We start from the raw sequence: 19843 nt of genomic DNA on the forward strand, positions 1-19843 counted from the left end.
AGTTCCCCAATCTATCATAGCCAACTCGCATCTCATACTTTTGTAATTTCCTTTATTTAGATTCAGGACCCTAGTTTCGGATTCAACTACTTCATTCTCCATCTTAATGAGGAATTCTATTATGTTATGGTCACTCTTCCCTAAGGGACCCCGCACAACAAGATTAATAATTAATCCTTTCTCATTGCACAATACCCAGTCTAGGATCACCTGTTCTCTCGTTAGAATCATAGAAGTTTACAACATGGAAACAGGCCCTTCGGCCCAACATGTCCATGTCGCCCAGTTTATACCACTAAGCTAGTCCCAATTGCCTGCACTTGGCCCATATCCCTCTATACCCATCTTACCCATGTAACTGTCCAAATGCTTTTTAAAAGACAAAATTGTACCCGCCTCTACTACTGCCTCTGGCAGCTCGTTCCAGACACTCACCACCCTTTGAGTGAAAAAATTGCCCCTCTGGACCCTTTTGTATCTCTCCCCTCTCACCTTAAATCTATGCCCCCTCGTTATAGACTCCCCTACCTTTGGGAAAAGATTTTGACTCTCTACCTTATCTATGCCCCTCATTATTTTATAGACTTCTATAAGATCCCCCCGAAACCACCTCTTCTCCAGGGAAAAAAGTCTCAGCCGATCCAACCTCTCCCTATAAGTCAAACCATCAAGTCCCGGTAGCATCCTAATAAATCTTTTCTGCACTCTTTCTAGTTTAATAATATCCTTTCTATAATAGGGTGACCAGAACTGCACACAGTATTCCAAGTGTGGCCTAACTAATGTCTTGTACAACTTCAACAAGACATCCCAACTCCTGCATTCAATGTTCTGACCAATGAAACCAAGCATGCTGAATGCCTTCTTCACTACCCTATCCACCTGTGACTCCACTTTCAAGGAGCTATGAACCTGTACTCCCAGATCTCTTTGTTCTATAACTCTCCCCAACGCCCCTACCATTAACAGAGTAGGTCCTGGCCCGATTTGATCTACCAAAATGCATCACCTCACATTTATCTAAATTAAACTCCATCTGCCATTCATCGGCCCACTGGCCCAATTTATCAAGATCCCGTTGCAATCCTAGATAACCTTCTTCACTGTCCACAACGCCACCAATCTTGGTGTCATCTGCAAACTTACTAACCATGCCTCCTAAATTCTCATCCAAATCATTAATATAAATAACAGCGGACCCAGCACCGATCCCTGAGGCACACCGCTGGTCACAGGCCTCCAGTTTGAAAAACAACACTCCACAACCACCCTCTGTCTTCTGCCGTCAATCCAATTTTGTATCCGATTGGCTACCTCTCCTTGGATCCCGTGAGATCTAACCTTATGTAACAACCTACCATGCGGTACCTTGTCAAAGGCTTTGCTAAAGTCCATGTAGACCACGTCTACTGCACAGCCCTCATCTATCTTCTTGGTTACCCCTTCAAAAAACTCAATCCAATTTGTGAGACATGATTTTCCCTCTCACAAAACCATGCTGACTGTTCCTAATCAGTCCCTGCCTCTCCAAATGCCCATAGATCCTGTCTCTCAGAATACCCTCTAACAACTTGGTTCCTCAACGTGGATTTTAGCAAGGCTTTTGACAAGGTCCCACGTGACAGACTGGTCAAAAAAGTACAAGCCATGAGCTTCAAGAGAAAGTGGCAAGTTGGATTTAAAATTGGCTCAGTGGCAGGAAGCAAAGGGTAATGATTGATGGGTGTTTTTGTGACTGGAAGGCTGTTTCCAGTGGGGTCCCACAGGGCTCAGTACTAGGTTCCTTGCTTTTTGTGATATATATTAATGATCTGGACTTGAATATGGGGGGCTTGATCAAGAAGTTTGCAGATGATACAAAAATTGGCCATGTAACCACAGGAGGATAGTGAGGAGCAAAGCTGTCGACTGCAGGAAGATATCGATGGACTGGTCAGGTGGGCAGAAAAGTGGCAAATGGAATTCAATCCAGAGAAGTGTGAGGTGATGCATTTGGGGAGGGCAAACAAGGCAAGGGAATACACAATAAATGGGAGGATACTGAGAGGTGTGGAGGAAGTGAGGGACCTTGGAGTGCATGTCCACAGATCCCTGAAGGTAGCAGGACAGGTCGATAAGGTGGTTAAAAAGATATACGGGATGCTTTCCTTATTAGCCGAGGTATAGAATATAAAAGCAGAGAGGTTATGCTCGAACTGTATAAAACACTAGTTAGGCCACAGCTTGAGTACTGTGTACAGTTCTGGTCACCACATTACAGGAAAGATGTGATTGCACTAGAGAGGGTACAGAGGAGATTAGCGAGAGTGTTGCCAGGGCTGGAGAATTTTAGCTATGAGAAAAGATTGGATAAAGGAGGCTGAGAGGGAGATTTAATTGAGGTGTATAAAATTATGAGGGGCCTTGGTAGAGTGGAGGACCTATTTCCCTTAGCGGAGGGGTCAGTGACCAGGGGACATAGATTTAAAGTAATTGATAGAAGGATTGGAGGGGGAGCTGAGGAGAAACTTTTTCACGCAGAGGGTGGTGGGGATCTGGAACTCACTGCCTGAAAGGGTGGGAGAGGCAGAAACCCTCAACTCATTTAAAAAGTACCTGGATGCACAGCTGGTGTCATCACCTACAGGGATACAGACCAAGTGCTGGAAAGTGGGATTAAGCTGGATCGCTCTTTTTGGCCAGCACGGACACCATGGACCGAATGGCCTCCTTCTGTACCATAATTTTCTATGATTCTCTGATAACCACTAGGCTGTTGTATTCTTGAGTATATAATGTCGGTTGTGGGGCTGGGAGCCTTGTGGGGAACAGAATGCTTTGGCTAAGCAATGTTGTTCTAATGAAATTGTTGAAGTATTACTCAACATTTCCCATAATCGCTACTGAAAGCATTATTTGCTGAACTGTGCAGAGAAGTGAAATCCATTTGTATTTTCTAGGCATTCAGAGTTCAGACAGATTACATCTTAGAAAATGTGCTGAATCTTTCTCATTTCCATTTGATCCAGTGGGATGAATGGAAATTGAAGTGAGAGTTTGTGCGAGACATGCTGTCAGCTGTTCCAATTTAAGTACTGTTCTTGTGTTTGCTGATAGAGGTGACCGGGTGAACTCTTGTCAAGTGGATGTTGATGTAACTCAGGTTTGTCCCTCTGCAGAAACTGGTAAACGAAACATTCCAGAAACTCTGGTTCACTCCCACTCCTCCTCACGACGCAGAGGGGATGACCCGGAAGATCCTAAATGTCACAGATGTGGTGAGTAAATGTCTCCTTTCATATCGCCGTCATCCCTTACCACCTTAATATCCCCGTAATCCCCTACCACCCTCATATCCCTGTCATCCCCGACCACCTTAGTATCCCCACCATCCCCGATCACCCTCATATCCCCGTCATCCCCGACCACCTTAATATCCCCACCATCCCCGATCACCCTCATATCCCCGTCATCCCCGACCACCTTAATATCCCCACCATCCCCGACCACCCTCATATCCCCGTCATCCCCGACCACCCTCATATCCCCGTCATCCCCGACCACCCTCATATCCCCACCATCCCCGACCACCCTCATATCCCCGTCATCCCCGACCACCTTAATATCCCCACCATCCCCGACCACCCTCATATCCCCGTCATCCCCGACCACCCTCATATCCCCACCATCCCCGACCACCCTCATATCCCCACCATCCCCGACCACCCTCATATCCCCGTCATCCCCGACCACCCTCATATCCCCGTCATCCCCGACCACCTTAATATCCCCACCATCCCCGACCACCTTAATATCCCCGTAATCCCCTACCACCCTCATATCCCCGTCATCCCCGACCACCCTCATATCCCCACCATCCCCTACCACCCTCATATCCCCGTCATCCCCGACCACCTTAATATCCCCGTCATCCCCAACCACCCTCATATCCCCATCATCCCCGACCACCTTTATATCACCCTGTCATTCTGTACCAACTTCATGGAAAGGTTACAGCACAGAAGGCGGCCATTCGGCCCGTCGAGCCCATGCTGGCTCTTTGTAAGAACAATCCAGTTAATCCCATTCCTCTGCTCTTTCCCTGTAGCTCTGCAAATTTTTCCCTTCCAAGTATTTATTCAATTCCCTTTTGAAAGCCATGAATGAATCTGCCCTCCACCACTCTTTCGGGCAGTGCATTCCAGATCATCGTAGCTCGCTGTGTAAAAATGTTTTTCCTCATGTCACCTTTGGTTCTTTTGCCAATCACCTTAAATCTGTGCCCTCTGGTTCCCGACCCTTCCAGCAATGGAAGCAAATTCTCTTCATTCACTTTATCTAAACCCTTCATGATTTCGAACACTTCTATCAAATCGCCTCTCAACCTTCTCTGTTCTAAGGAGAACAATCCCTGCTTTTCCAGTCTATCCACGTAACTGAAGTCCCTCATCCCTGGAATCATTCTAGTAAATCTTCTCTGTACCCTCTCTAAGGCTTTCACATCTTTCCTAAAGGGCGGTGCCCAGAACTGGACACAATACTCCAGTTGTGGCCGAACCAATGTTTTATAAAGGTTCATCATGACTTCCTTGCTTTGTACTCTATGCCTCTATTTATAAAGCCCAGGATCCCGTATGCTTTTTAACTGCTTTCTCAACCTGTCCCTGCCACCTTCAACGATTTGTGGACATATACCCCCAGGTCTCTCTGTTCCTGTACCCCTTAGAGTTGTGCCCTCTAGTTTATATTGCCTCTCCTCGTTCTTCCTACCGAAATGTATCACTTCAAAATTCTCTACGTTAATTTTTATCTGCCATGTGTCCGCCCATTCCACCAGCCTGTCTATATCCTCTTGAAGTCTATCACTATCCTCCTCACTGTTCACTATACTTCCAAGTTTTGTGTCATCTGCATATTTTGAAATTGTGCTCTGTACACCCAAGTCCAAGTCATTAATATATATCAAGAAAAGCAGTGGTCCCAGCACTGACCCCTGGGGAACACCACTGTACACCTCCCTCCAGTCCGAAAAACAACCGTTCACCACTACTCTCTGTTTCCTGTCTCTTAGCCAATTTTGTATCCATGCTGCCACTGTCCCCTTTATTCCATGGGCTTCAGTTTTGCTGATAAGCCTATTATGCGGCACTTTATCAAACGCCTTTTGAAAGTCCGTATACACATCAACTTCATTGATCTCATCAACCCTCTCTGTTACTTCATCCAAAACCTCAATCAAATTAGTTAAACAGGATTTGCCTTTAACAAATCCGTTCTGGCTTTCCTTAATTAATCCAGACTTGTCCAAGTGACTGTTAATTCCGTCCCGGATTATCGTTTCTAAAAGTTTCCCCACCACTGAGGTTAAACTGACTGGCCTGTAGTTGCTGGGTTTATCCTTACACCCTTTTTTGAACAAGGGTGTAACATTTGCAATTCTCCAGTCCTCTGGCACCACCCCCGTATCTCAGGATGTTTGGAAGATTATGGCCAGTACCTCCATAATTTCCACCCTTACTTCCCTCACCAACCTAGGATGCATCCCATCCGGACTGGGTGACTTATCCACTTTAAGTACAGCTAGCCTTTCTAGTACCTCTTCTTTATCAATTTTTAGCCCATCCAGTATCTCACCTATATCTTCCTTTACTGAGACTCTGGCAGCATCTTCTTCCTTGGTAAAGACAGATGCAAAGTACTGGGGGAGGGAGGGGAGAGTGAAGAGAGGGGGGAGGGGGAGAGTGAAGAGAGGGAGGGGAGAGTGAAGAGAGGGAGGGGAGAGTGAAGAGAGGGAGGGGAGAGTGAAGAGAGGGGGGGGGAGAGTGGAGAGAGGGGGGGGGAGAGTGGAGAGAGGGAGGGGAGAGTGGAGAGAGGGAGGGGAGAGTGGAGAGAGGGAGTGGAGAGAGGGAGGGGAGAGTGGAGAGAGGGAGGGGAGAGTGGAGAGAGGGAGGGGAGAGTGGAGAGAGGGAGGGGAGAGTGGAGAGAGGGAGGGGAGGAGTGGAGAGAGGGAGGGGAGAGTGGAGAGAGGGAGGGGAGAGTGGAGAGAGGGAGGGGAGAGTGGAGAGAGGAGAGTGGAGAGAGGGAGGGGAGAGTGGAGAGAGGGAGGGGAGAGTGGAGAGAGGGAGGGGAGAGTGGAGAGAGGGAGGGGAGAGTGGAGAGAGGGAGGGGAGAGTGGAGAGAGGGAGGGGAGAGTGGAGAGAGGGAGGGGAGAGTGGAGAGAGGGAGGGGAGAGTGGAGAGAGGGAGGGGAGAGTGGAGAGAGGGAGGGGAGAGTGGAGAGAGGGAGGGGAGAGTGGAGAGAGGGAGGGGAGAGTGGAGAGAGGGAGGGGAGAGTGGAGAGAGGGAGGGGAGAGTGGAGAGAGGGAGGGGAGAGTGGAGAGAGGGAGGGGAGAGTGGAGAGAGGGAGGGGAGAGTGGAGAGAGGGAGGGGAGAGTGGAGAGAGGGAGGGGAGAGTGGAGAGAGGGAGGGGAGAGTGTGAGAGAGGGAGGGGAGAGTGGAGAGAGGGAGGGGAGAGTGGAGAGAGGGAGGGGAGAGTGGAGAGAGGGAGGGGAGAGTGGAGAGAGGGAGGGGAGAGTGGAGAGAGGGAGGGGAGAGTGGAGAGAGGGAGGGGAGAGTGGAGAGAGGGAGGGGAGAGTGGAGAGAGGGAGGGGGGAGAGTGAGGGAGAAGGGGGGGAGAGTGAGGGAGAAGGGGGGGAGAGTGAGGGAGGAGGGGGGGGGGAGAGTGAGGGGAGAAGGGGGGGGGAGAGTGAGGGAGAAGGGGGGGGGGGGAGAGTGAGGAGAAGGGGGGGGGGGGAGAGTGAGGGAGAAGGGGGGGGGGAGAGTGAGGGAGAAGGGGGGGGGGGGAGAGTGAGGGAGAAGGGGGGGGGGAGAGTGAGGGAGAAGGGGGGGGGAGAGTGAGGGAGAAGGGGGGGGGGGAGAGTGAGGGAGAAGGGGGGGGGGGAGAGTGAGGGAGAAGGGGGGGGGGGAGAGGTGAGGGAGAAGGGGGGGGGGGGGAGAGTGAGGGAGAAGGGGGGGGGGGGGGGAGAGTGAGGGTGAAGGGGGGGGGGGGGGAGAGGTGAGGGAGAGGGGGGGGGGGGAGAGTGAGGGAGAAGGGGGGGGGAGTGTGAGGGAGAAGGGGGGGGGGGAGAGTGAGGGAGAAGGGGGGGGGGAGAGTGAGGGAGAAGGGGGGGAGAGAGAGAGAGTGAGGGAGAAGGGGGGGAGAGTGAGGGAGAAGGGGGGGAGAGAGAGAGAGTGAGGGAGAAGGGGGGGGGGTGAGGTGAGGGAGAAGGGGGGGGGGGAGAGTGAGGGAGAAGGGGGGGGGGGAGAGTGAGGGAGAAGGGGGGGGGGGGAGAGTGAGGGAGAGGGGGGGGGGGGGAGAGTGAGGGAGAAGGGGGGGGGGGAGAGTGAGGGAGAAGGGGGGGGGGGAGAGTGAGGGAGAAGGGGGGGGGGGGGAGAGTGAGGGAGAAGGGGGGGGGGGAGAGTGAGGAGAAGGGGGGGGGGAGAGTGAGGGAGAAGGGGGGGGGGGAGAGTGAGGGAGAAGGGGGGGGGGGAGAGTGAGGGAGGAAGGGGGGGGGGGGTGAGGTGAGGGAGAAGGGGGGGGGAGAGTGAGGGAGAAGGGGGGGGGGAGAGTGAGGGAGAGGGGGGGGGGGGAGAGTGAGGGAGAAGGGGGGGGGGGAGAGTGAGGGAGAAGGGGGGGGGGGGAGAGTGAGGGAGAAGGGGGGGGGGGGGGGTGGAGAGTGAGGGAGAAGGGGGGGGGGGAGAGTGAGGGAGAAGGGGGGGGGGAGAGTGAGGGAGAAGGGGGGGGGGAGAGTGAGGGTGAAGGGGGGGGTGAGAGTGAGGGAGAAGGGGGGGGAGAGTGAGGGAGAAGGGGGGGGGAGAGTGAGGGGAGAAGGGGGGGGGGAGAGTGAGGGAGAAGGGGGGGGGGAGAGTGAGGGAGAGGGGGGGGGAGGTGAGGAGAAGGGGGGGGAGAGTGAGGAGAAGGGGGGGGGGGGAGAGTGAGGGAGAAGGGGGGGGGTGAGAGTGAGGGAGAATGGGGGGGGGGGAGAGTGAGGAGAAGGGGGGGGAGAGTGAGGGAGAAGGGTGGGGGGAGAGTGTGGGAGAAGGGGGGGGGGGGAGAGTGAGGGAGAGGGGGGGGAGAGAGAGAGTGAGGGAGAAGGGGGGGAGAGAGAGAGAGTGAGGGAGAAGGGGGGGGGAGAGTGAGGGAGAAGGGGGGGAGAGTGAGGGAGAAAGGGGGGGGGAGAATGAGGGGAGAAAGGGGGGGGGGAGAGTGAGGAGAAAGGGGGGGGGGGGAGAGTGAGGGAGAAGGGGGGGGGAGAGTGAGGGAGAAGGGGGGGGAGAGTGAGGGAGAAGGGGGGAGAGAGAGAGAGTGAGGGAGAGAGGAGAGTGAGGGATGAGAGAGAGTGAGGGAGAAGGGGGAGGGAGAGAGAGAGTGAGAGGAGAAGGGGGAGGGAGAGAGAGAGTGAGGGAGAAGGGGGAGGAGAGAGAGAGAGTGAGGGAGAAGGGGGAGGGAGAGATGAGTTGAGGGAGAAGGGGGAGGGAGAGAGAGAGAGAAGGGGGAGGGAGGGAGAGAGAGAGAAGGGGGAGAGAAGGGGGAGGGAGACAGAGGGGGAGAGAGAGAGAGAAGGGGAGAGGGAGGGAGAGAGAGAGAGAGGGAGAGGAGGAGAGAGAGAGAGAGAGAAGGGAGAGGGAGGGAGAGAGAGAAGGGAGAGGGAGGGAGAGAGAGAAGGGAGAGGGAGGGAGAGAGAGAAGGGGGAGGGGAGGGAGAGAGAGGGAGAAGGGGGAGGGAGGGAGAGAGAGAGGGGGAGAGAGAGAGAGAAGGGAGAGGGAGGGAGAGAGTGTGAGGAGAAGGGGGGGGGAGAATGAGGGAGAAGGGGCGGGGGAGAGTGAGGGAGAAGGGGCGGGGGAGAGTGAGGGAGAAGGGGGGGGGGAGAGTGAGGGAGAAGGGGGGGGGGGAGAGTGAGGGAGAAGGGGGGGGGGGAGAGTGAGGGAGAAGGGGGGGGGGGGGGGAGGGAGAAGGGGGGGAGAGAGAGAGAAGGGGGAGGGAGGGAGAGAGAGAAGGGGGAGGGAGAGAGAGAGAGAAGGGGGAGGGAGGGAGAGAGAGAGAGAAGGGGGAGGGAGGGAGAGAGAGAGAGAAGGGGGAGGGAGGGAGAGAGAGAGAGAAGGGGGAGGGGAGAGAGAGAGAGAAGGGGGAGGGAGAGAGAGAGAGAAGGGGGAGGGAGAGAGAGAGAGAAGGGGGAGGGGAGAGAGAGAGAGAAGGGGGAGGGAGAGAGAGAGAGAGTAGGGGGAGGGAGAGAGAGAGAGAGTGAGGGAGAGAGAGAGAGAGTGAGGGAGAAGGGGGAGGGAGAGAGAGAGTGAGGGAGAAGGGGGAGGGGCGAGAGAGAGAGAGAGAGAGAGAGAGAGTGAGGGGAGAAGGGGAGGGAGGGAGAGGAGGAGGAGAAGGGGGGAGGAGAGGGGGAAGGGGAGAGAGAGAAGGTTGGAGGGGGAGGGGGGAGAGAGAGAAGGTTGGAGGGGGGGAGAGAGAGAAGTTTGAGGAAGGGGGAGAAGGTTGGAGGGGGAGAAAGAGAGGGTGGGGGAGAGAGAAGGAACATAGGAACAGGAGTAGGCCATTCAGCCCCTCGGCCTGCTCCGCCATTTGATAAGATCATGGCTGATCTGTGATCTAACTCCATATACCTGCCCTTTGGCCCATATCCCTTAATACCTTTGGGTTGCCAAAAAGCTATCTATCTCACATTTAAATTTAGCAATTGAGCTCGTATCAATTGCCGTTTGCGGAAGAGAATTCCAAACTTCTACAACCCTTTGTGTGTAGAGGGAGGAGGGAGAGAGAGAAGGATGAGGGAGGTGGGGAGTGAGAGAGAGAGAGGGGGGGAAGGAGGGGGGGGTGGCGAGTGAGAGTGTGGGAGGGATGGAGGAGAGAGAGAGAGGAGGGAGGGAGGAGGATGGATGGATGGAGGAGAGAGAGAGAGGAGGTGAGGGATGGATGGATGGAGGAGAGAGAGAGAGGAGGGAGGGATGGATGGATGGATGGAGGAGAGAGAGAGAGAGGAGGGAGGGATGGAGGAGAGAGAGAGAGGAGGGAGGGATGGAGGAGAGAGAGAGAGGAGGGAGGGATGGAGGAGAGAGGAGGGAGGGATGGAGGAGAGAGAGAGGAGGGTGGGATGGAGGAGAGAGAGAGAGGAGGGAGGGAGGAGGGAGGGATGGAGGAGAGAGAGAGAGAGAGGGAGGAGGGAGGGATGGAGGAGAGAGAGAGAGAGAGAGAGGAGGGAGGGATGGAGGAGAGAGAGAGAGAGGAGGGAGGGATGGAGGAGAGAGAGAGAGAGGAGGGAGGGATGGAGGAGAGAGAGAGAGAGGAGGGAGGGATGGAGGAGAGAGAGGAGGGAGGGATGGAGGAGAGAGAGAGAGGGGAGAGAGGAGGGAGGGATGGAGGAGAGAGAGAGGAGGGTGGGATGGAGGAGAGAGAGAGAGGAGGGAGGGAGGAGGGAGGGATGGAGGAGAGAGAGAGAGAGAGAGAGGAGGGAGGGATGGAGGAGAGAGAGAGAGGAGGGAGGGATGGAGGAGAGAGAGAGAGAGGAGGGGAGGGATGGAGGAGAGAGAGGAGGGAGGGATGGAGGAGAGAGAGAGAGAGAGAGGAGGGAGGGATGGAGGAGAGAGAGAGAGAGAGAGAGGAGGGAGGGATGGAGTGAGAGAGAGAGGAGGGAGGGATGGAGGAGAGAGAGAGGAGGGAGGGATGGAGGAGAGAGAGAGAGGAGGGAGGGATGGAGGAGAGAGAGAGAGAGGAGGGAGGGATGGAGGAGAGAGAGAGAGAGAGGAGGGAGGGATGGAGGAGAGAGAGAGAGAGGAGGGAGGGATGGAGGAGAGAGAGAGAGAGGAGGGAGGGATGGAGGAGAGAGAGAGAGGAGGGAGGGATGGAGGAGAGAGATGGAGGAGAGAGAGAGAGGAAGGAGGGATGGAGGAGAGAGAGAGAGAGGAGGGACGGATGGAGGAGAGAGAGAGAGAGGAGGGAGGGATGGAGGAGAGAGAGAGAGGGAGGGAGGGATGGAGGAGAGAGAGAGAGGAGGGAGGGATGGTGGAGAGAGAGAGAGGAGGGAGGGATGGAGGAGAGAGATGGAGGAGAGAGAGAGAGGAGGGAGGATGGAGGAGAGAGTGAGAGAGGAGGGAGGGTGGTGGAGAGAGAGAGAGGAGGGAGGGATGGAGGAGAGAGAGAGAGAGGAGGAGGGATGGAGGAGAGAGAGAGAGGTGGGAGGGATGGAGGAGAGAGAGAGAGAGGAGGGAGGGATGGAGGAGAGAGAGAGAGAGGAGGGAGGGATGGAGGAGAGAGAGAGAGGAGGGAGGGATGGAGGAGAGAGAGAGAGGAGGGAGGGATGGAGGAGAGAGAGAGGAGGGTGGGATGGAGGAGAGAGAGAGGAGGGAGGGATGGAGGAGAGAGAGAGGAGGGAGGGATGGAGGAGAGAGAGAGAGGAGGGAGGGATGGGAGAGAGAGTGGAGGTGAGGGATGAAGAGAGAGAGAGGAGGGGAGGATGGAAGAGAGAGAGAGGAGGGAGGGATGGAGGAGAGAGAGAGAGGAGGGAGGGAGGGATGGAGGAGAGAGTGAGGGAGGGATGGAGGAGAGAGGGAGGGAGGGTTGGAGGAGAGAGGGAGGGAGGGATGGAGAGAGAGAGAGAGAGGTGAGAGAGAGAGAGAGAGAGAGGAGGGAGGGATGGAGGAGAGAGAGAGAGAGAGAGGAGGGAGGGATGGAGGAGAGAGAGAGAGAGGAGGGAGGGATGGAGGAGAGAGAGAGAGGGAGGGAATGGAGGAGAGAGAGAGAGAGAGAGAGGGAGGGAGGGATGGAGGAGAGAGAGAGAGGAGGGAGGGATGGAGGAGAGAGAGAGAGGAGGGAGGGATGGAGGAGAGAGAGAGAGGAGGGAGGGATGGAGGAGAGAGATGGAGGAGAGAGAGAGAGGAGGGAGGGATGGAGGAGAGAGAGAGGGAGGGATGATGGAGAGAGGAGGGAGGGATGGAGGAGGAGAGATGGAGGAGAGAGAGAGAGGAGGGAGGGAGGATGAGAGGAGAGAGGAGGGAGGATGGGAGGGATGGAGGTGAGAGAGAGGGAGGGAGGGAGGGGAGGTGGGAGGTGAGAGAGAGAGGAGGGAGGGATGGAGGAGAGAGAGAGAGGAGGGAGGGATGGAGTGAGAGAGAGAGGAGGGAGGGAGGGGATGGAGGAGAGAGAGAGAGAGGAGGGAGGGATGGAGGAGAGAGAGAGAGAGGAGGAGGGAGGGATGGAGGAGAGAGAGAGAGGAGGGATGGAGGAGAGAGAGAGAGGAGAGGAGGGAGGATGAGAGAGAGAGAGTGGAGGGAGGGATGGAGGAGAGAGAGAGAGGAGGATGGATGGAGGAGAGAGGAGAGAGGAGGAGAGGGATGGAGGGAGAGAGGAGAGGAGGGAGGGATGGAGGAGAGAGAGAGAGGAGGGAGGGATGGAGGAGAGAGAGAGAGGAGGGAGGGATGGAGGAGAGAGAGAGAGGAGGGAGGGATGGAGGAGAGAGAGAGGTGGATGGAGGAGGAGAGAGAGAGGAGAGAGAGGAGGAGGAGGGATGAGAGGAGAGAGAGAGAGAGGGAGGGAGGGATGGAGGAGAGAGAGAGAGGAGGGAGGGATGGAGGAGAGAGAGAGAGAGAGAGGAGGGATGGAGGAGAGAGAGAGAGGAGGGAGGGATGGAGGAGAGACGAGAGAGGAGGGAGAGGGATGGAGGAGAGAGAGAGAGAGAGGAGGGATGGAGGTGCGAGAGAGGAGGGAGGATGGAGGGAGAGAGAGAGGAGGGAGGGATGAGGAGAGAGAGAGAGGAGGGAGGGATGGAGGAGATGAGAGAGAGGAGGGAGGGATGGAGGAGAGAGAGGAGGGAGGTATGGAGGAGAGAGAGAGGAGGGAGGGATGGAGGGAGAGGAGAGAGGGAGGGATGGAGAGAGAGAGAGAGAGGGAGGGAGGATGAGAGGAGAGAGAGAGGAGGGAGGGATGAGAGAGAGCGAGAGAGGGAGGGAGGATGGAGGAGAGAGCAGAGAGGAGGAGGGATGGAGGAGAGAGAGAGAGGAGGGAGGGATGGAGGAGAGAGAGAGAGGAGGGAGGGATGGGAGAGAGATGAGAGAGAGAGAGAGGAGGGAGGGATGGAGGAGAGAGAGAGAGAGAGGAGGGAGGGATGGAGGAGAGAGAGAGAGGAGGGAGGGATGGAGGAGAGAGATGGAGGAGAGAGAGAGAGGAGGGAGGATGGAGGAGAGAGAGAGAGAGAGGAGAGGAGGAGGGAGGGATGGAGGAGAGAGAGAGAGAGAGGAGAGGAGGGAGGGATGGAGGAGAGAGAGAGAGAGAGGAGGGAGGGATGGAGGAGAGAGAGAGAGAGGAGGGAGGGATGGAGGAGAGAGAGAGAGGAGGGAGGGATGGAGGAGAGAGAGAGAGAGAGGAGGGAGAGGATGGAGGAGAGAGAGAGAGAGGAGGGAGGGATGGAGGAGAGAGAGAGAGAGGAGGAAGAGGAGGAGAGAGATGGAGGAGAGAGAGAGAGAGAGGGAGGATGGAGGAGAGAGAGATAGAGAGAGGGATGGAGAGAGATGGAGGAGAGAGAGAGAGGAGGGAGGGATGGAGGAGAGAGAGAGAGAGAGAGGAGGGAGGATGGAGGAGAGAGAGAGAGAGAGGAGGGAGGGAGGAGGATGAGAGAGAGAGAGGCGGGAGGGATGGAGGAGAGAGAGAGAGAGGAGGAGATGGAGAGAGAGAGAGAGAGGAGGGAGGGAAGAGGAGAGAGAGAGAGAGAGAGAGAGGGAGGAGGATGGAGGAGAAGAGAGAGAGAGGAGGAGGATGGAGGAAGAGAGAGAGAGAGGAGCGGAGGATGGCGGAGAGAGAGAGAGGGAGGATGGAGGAGAGAGGAGAGAGGAGGGATGGAGGAGAGAGAGAGAGAGAGAGAGAGGAGGGAGGGATGGAGGAGAGAGAGAGAGAGGAGGGATGGAGGAAGAGAGAGAGAGGAGGGAGGGATGGAGGAGAGAGAGAGAGGAGGGAGGGATGGAGGAGAGAGAGAGAGGAGGAGGGATGGAGGAGAGAGATGAGAGAGAGAGAGAGGAGGAGGGATGGAGGAGAGAGAGAGAGAGAGAGGAGGGATGGAGGAGAGAGAAGAGAGAGGAGGGAGGGATGGAGGAGAGAGAGAGAGAGGAGGGAGGGATGGAGGAAGAGAGAGAGAGAGGGAGGGATGGAGGAGAGAGAGAGAGAGGAGGGAGGATGGAGGAGACGAGAGAGAGAGGAGGGAGGGATGGAAGAAGAGAGAGAGAGAGAGAGGAGGGATGGAGGAGAGAGAAGAGAGGAGGAGGGAATGGAGGAGAGAGAGAGAGGAGGAGGGATGGAGGAAGAGAGAGAGAGGAGGGATGAGGAAGGAGAGAGAGAGAGAGAGGAGGAGGGATGAGGAGAGAGAGAGAGGCGGGAGGATGGATGAGAGAGAGAGAGGAGGGAGGGATGGAGGAGAGAGAGAGAGGAGGGAAGGATGGAGAAGAGAGAGAGGAGGAGGGATGGAGGAGAGAGAGAGAGAGAGAGGAGGATGGAGGAGAGAAGAGAGAGAGGAGGGAGGGATGGAGGAAGAGAGGAGGGAGAGATGAGAGGAGGAGAGAGAGAGAGAGAGGGAGGGATGGAGGAGAGAGAGAGAGGAGGAGGAGAGGAGGAGAAGAGAGAGAGAGGAGAGAAGGAAGAGAGAGAGAGGAGGGAGGATGGAGGAGAGAGAGAGAGGAGGACGGGATGAGGAAGGAGAGAGAGAGAGATGGAGGGATGGAGAGAGAGAGAGGAGGGAGGGATGGAGGAGAGAGAGAGAGGAGGGAGGGGATGGAGGAGAGAGAGAGAGGAGGGAGGGATGGAAGAGAGAGAGAGGAGGGAGGGATGGAGGAGAGAGAGAGGAGGGAGGATGGAGTGAGAGGAGAGAGAGGAGGGAGGGAATGGAGGAGAGAGAGAGAGGAGGGAGGGATGAGGAGAGAGAGGGAGGATGAGGAGAGAGAGAGAGAGGAGGATGGAGGAGAGAGAGAGAGGAGGCGAGGATGGAGGAGAGAGAGAGAGGAGGGAGGGATGAGGAGAGAGAGAGAGAGAGAGATGAGGAGGATGGAGGAGAGAGAGAGAGAGAGGGAGGATGGAGGAGAGAGAGAGAGGAGGGAGGGATGGAGGAAGAGATGAGGAGAGAGAGAGAGGAGGGAGGGACTGAGAGAGAGAGAGAGGAAGGGAGGAGATGGAGGAGAGAGAGAGAGGAGGATGGAGGAGAGAGAGAGAGAGGAGGAGGGATGGAGGAGAGAGAGAGAGAGGAGGAGGGATGGAGGAGAGAGAGAGAGAGGAGGGAGGGATGGAGAGAGAGAGAGAGAGAGCGAGAGGGATGGAGGATGAGAGAGAGAGAGAGAGAGAGGAGGGAGGGATGGAGGAGAGAGAGAGAGGAGGGATGGATGGAGGAGAGAGAGAGAGGAGGGAGGGATGGAGGAGAGAGAGAGAGGAGGGATGGCAGGGAAGGAGAGAGAGAGAGGAGGGAGGGATGAGGAAGAGAGAGAGAGGAGAGGATGGAGGAGAGAGAGAGAGGAGGGAGGGATGGAGGAGAGAGAGAGAGGAGGGAGGGAATGGAGGAGAGAGAGAGAGAGGAGGGAGGGATGGAAGGAGAGAGAGAGAGGAGGGAGGGATGGAGGAGAGAGAGAGAGGAGGAGGGATGGAGGAGAGAGAGAGAGGAGGGATGGAGGAGAGAGAGAGAGAGAGCGAGGAGGAGGATGGAGGAGAGAGAGAGAGGAGGAGGAAGGAGGAGAGAGAGAGGAGAGGAAGGAGAGAGAGAGAGAGGAGGAGGGATGGAGGAGAGAGAGAGAGAGGAGAGGATGGAGGAGAGAGAGAGGAGGGAGGATGGAGGAGAGAGAGGAGGGAGGGATGGAGGAGAGAGAGAGAGAGGAGGGAGGGATGGAGGAGAGAGAGAGAGGAGGGAGGGATGGAGGAGAAGAGAGAGAGGAGGGATGGAGAGAGAGACGACGAGGAGGGAGGGATGGAGGAGAAGAGCAGAGAGAGGAGGGAGGGATGGAGGAGAGAGAGAGGAGGGAGGGATGGAGGAGAGAGAGAGAGAGAGAGAGGGAGGGAGGGCTGGAGGAGAGCGAGAGGAGGAGGGATGGAGGAGAGAGAGAGAGGAGGGAGGGATGGAGGAGAGAGAGAGAGGAGAGATGGATGGGGAGAGAGATGGAGGAGAGAGAGAGAGGGAGGGATGGAGGAGAGAGAGAGAGAGAGGAGGGAGGATGGAGGAGAGAGAGAGGAGGGAGGGATGGAGGAGAGAGATGGAGAGAGAGAGAGGAGGAGGATGGAGGAGAGAGAGAGAGAGGAGGGAGGGATGGAGGAGAGAGAGAGAGGAGGAGGGATGGAGGAGAGAGAGAGAGAGGAGGGAGGGATGGAGGAGAGAGAGAGAGAGGAGGGAGGGAATGGAGGAGAGAGAGAGAGAGAGGGAGGGATGGAGGAGAGAGAGAGAGAGAGGAGGGAGGATGGAGGAGAGAGGAGAGGAGGGAGGGCTGGATGAGCGAGAGCAGGAGGGATGGAGGAGAGAGAGAGGAGGAGGGATGGAGGAGAGAGAGAGGAGGGAGGGATGGAGGAGAGAGAGAGAGGAGGGAGGATGGAGGAGAGAGAGAGAGGAGGGACGGATGGAGGAGAGAGAGGAGGGAGGGAGGGATGGAGGAGAGAGAGGAGGGAGGGATGGAGGAGAGAGAGAGAGGAGGGAGGGATGGAGGAGAGAGAGGAGGAGGGATGGAGGAGAGAGAGAGAGGAGGGAGGGATGGAGGAGAGAGAGAGAGGAGGGAGGGATGGAGGAGAGAGAGAGAGAGAGGGAGGGATGGAGGAGAGAGAGAGAGAGAGGAGGGAGGGATGGAGGAGAGAGAGAGAGGAGGGAGGGATGGAGGAGAGAGAGAGGAGGGAGGGATGGAGGAGAGAGAGAGAGGAGGGAGGGATGGAGGAGAGAGAGAGAGAGAGGAGGGAGGGATGGAGGAGAGAGAGAGAGAGAGGAGGGAGGGATGGAGGAGAGAGAGAGAGGAGGGAGGGATGGAGGAGAGAGAGAGAGGAGGGAGGGATGGAGGAGAGAGAGAGAGGAGGGATGGAGGAGAGAGAGCGAGAGAGAGGAGGAGGGATGGAGGAAGAGAGAGAGAGGAGGGAGGGATGGAGGAGAGAGAGAGAGGAGGGATGGAGGAGAGAGAGAGAGAGAGAGAGGAGGGAGGGATGGAGGAGAGAGAGAGAGGAGGGAGGGATGGAGGAGAGAGAGAGAGGAGGGAGGGATGGAGGAGAGAGAGAGAGGAGGGAGGGATGGAGGAGAGAGAGAGAGGAGGGAGGGATGGAGGAGAGAGAGGAGGGAGGGATGGAGGAGAGAGAGAGAGGAGGGAGGGGTGGAGGAGAGAGAGAGAGGAGGGAGGGATGAGGAGAGAGAGAGGAGGGAGGGATGGAGGAGAGAGAGAGAGAGAGGAGGGAGGGATGGAGGAGAGGGAGAGGAGGGAGGGATGGAGGGAAGAGAGAGAGAGAGAGGAGGGAGGGATGGAGGAAGAGAGAGAGAGAGAGGGAGGGAGGGATGGAGAGAGAGAGAGAGAGAGAGGAGGAGGGATGGAGGAGAGAGAGAGAGGAGGGAGGGATGGAGGAGAGAGAGAGAGGAGGAGGGATGGAGGAGAGAGAGAGGAGGGATGGAGGAGAGAGAGAGAGAGAGAGAGAGGAGAGGGATGGAGGATGAGAGAGAGGAGGGAGGGATGAGGAGAGAGAGAGGAGGGAGGGATGGAGGAAGAGAGAGAGAGGAGGGAGGAGAGAGAGAGAGAGGGAGGGATGGAGGAGAGAGAGAGAGGAGGGATGGAGGAGAGAGAGAGAGAGAGAGAGAGGAGGAGGGGATGGAGGAGAGAGAGAGAGAGGAGGGTGGGATGGAGGAGAGAGAGAGGAGGGAGGGATGGAGGAGAGAGGAGAGGAGAGGAGGGATGGAGGAGAGAGAGAGAGGAGGGAGGGATGGAGGAGAGAGAGAGAGGATGGAGGGATGGAGGAGAGAGAGAGAGAGAGGAGGGATGGATGCGAGGAGAGAGAGGAGGAGAGGAGGAGGATCGCGAGGAGAGGAGAGGAGGAGGGATGGAGGAGAGAGAGAGAGAGGAGGGAGGGATGGAGGAGAGAGAGAGAGGAGGGAGGGATGGAGGAGAGAGAGAGAGAGGAGGGAGGGATGGAGTAGAGAGAGAGAGAGAGGAGGGAGGGATGGAGGAGAGAGAGGAGGGAGGGATGAGGAGAGAGATGAGAGAGAGGGAGGGATGGAGGAGAGAGAGAGAGAGAGGAGGGAGGGATGGAGGAGAAGAGAGAGAGGGAGGGAGGATGGAGGAGAGAGAGAGGGATGGATGGAGGAGAGAGAGAGGGAGGGATGGAGGCAGAGAGAGGGAGGGATGGAGGAGAGAGAGGGAGGGATGGAGGAGAGAGAGGGAGGGATGGAGGAAGAGAGAGGGAGGGATGGAGGAGAGAGAGGGAGGGATGGAGGAGAGAGAGGGAGGGATGGAGGAAGAGAGAGGGAGGGATGGAGGAGAGAGAGGGAGGGATGGAGGAGAGAGAGGGAGGGATGGAGGAGAGAGAGGGAGGGATGGAGGAGAGAGAGGGAGGGATGAGGAGAGAGAGGGAGGGATGGAGGAGAGAGAGGGAGGGATGGAGGAGAGAGAGGGAGGGATGGAGGAGAGAGAGGGAGGGATGGAGGAGAGAGAGAGGAGGGAGGGATGGAGGAGAGAGAGGAGGGAGGGATGGAGGAGAGAGAGAGAGAGGAGGGAGGGATGGAGAGAGAGAGAGAGGAGGGAGGGATGGAGGAGAGAGAGAGAGAGAGAGGAGGGAGGGATGGAGGAGAGAGAGAGAGAGAGGAGGGAGGGATGGAGGAGAGAGAGAGAGAGGGAGGGATGGGATGAGGAGAGAGAGAGAGGAGGGAGGGATGGAGGAGAGAGAGAGAGGAGGGACGGATGGAGGAGAGAGAGAGAGGAGGGACGGATGGAGGAGAGAGAGAGGAGGGAGGGATGGAGGAGAGAGAGAGAGGAGGGAGGGATGGAGGAGAGAGAGAGAGGAGGAGGGATGGAGGAGAGAGAGGAGAGAGAGGATGGAGAGAGAGAGAGAGTAGGGAGGGATGGATGGAGGGAGGAGAGAGGAGGGAGGTGACCCCTCAGCCTTCTCTTTTCTAGAGAAAGTGCCCCCAGCCTGTTCAGCCTTTCCTGATAAGTATATCCTCACCATTCTGGTATCATGCTTGTGAATCTTTTTTGCACCCTTCTCCAATGTCTCTATCATTTCGAGAATATGGACACCAGAACTGTGCACAACTACTCCAAGTGTGGTCCAACCAAGGTTCTTTACAAGTTTAACATAACTTCCCTGCTTTTCAATTCTATCCCCCCATAAATGAACCCCAGTGCTCGATTTGCCTTTTTTATGGTCTTATTAATCTGCGTCGCTACTTTTAGTGATGTGTATCTGTACCCCTAGATCCCTTTGCACCTTCTCTCCCGTTTTAGACTATTATCCAAGTAGTATGTGGCCTCCTTATTCTTCCTATCAAGATGTACCACTTCACACTTATCTATATTGAAATTCATTTGCCAATTACATGCCCATTCTGCAAGTTTATTAATGCCCTCTTGCGTTTTGACACATTCTTCCTTTGTATTAACCACATCCAGGATTAATTAATAATGTCCTAGTTAAGGATCCCCTTGGAATGAGTGACCAGAACATGGTTACATTCCATATCCAATTAGAGGGTGAGAAGGTTGGTTCTCAAACAAGCATATTGAGCTTGAATAAAGGAGACTATGATGGTATGAGAGCGGAATTGATTAAAGTGGACTGGGAAAATAGATTAAAGGGTAAGAGGGTACATGAGCAGTGGTGTTCATTCAAGGAGTTATTTTACAAC

General features: G+C 56.1%; 1 protein-coding gene across 1 annotated transcript in view; it reads left to right on the forward strand.

Moving 5' to 3' along the window:
* Window positions 1–19843, forward strand: part of nipblb (NIPBL cohesin loading factor b) — a 690432-nt gene that overhangs the window by 502307 nt on the left and 168282 nt on the right. The window contains exon 34 of the mRNA XM_067977852.1: window positions 3159–3257. Coding sequence (XP_067833953.1) covers window positions 3159–3257 — 99 coding nt within the window. The remainder of the gene's footprint in view (window positions 1–3158; window positions 3258–19843) is intronic.

This window comes from Heptranchias perlo, unplaced genomic scaffold (assembly GCF_035084215.1).
Source record: "Heptranchias perlo isolate sHepPer1 unplaced genomic scaffold, sHepPer1.hap1 HAP1_SCAFFOLD_182, whole genome shotgun sequence".
NCBI lineage: Eukaryota > Metazoa > Chordata > Chondrichthyes > Hexanchiformes > Hexanchidae > Heptranchias > Heptranchias perlo.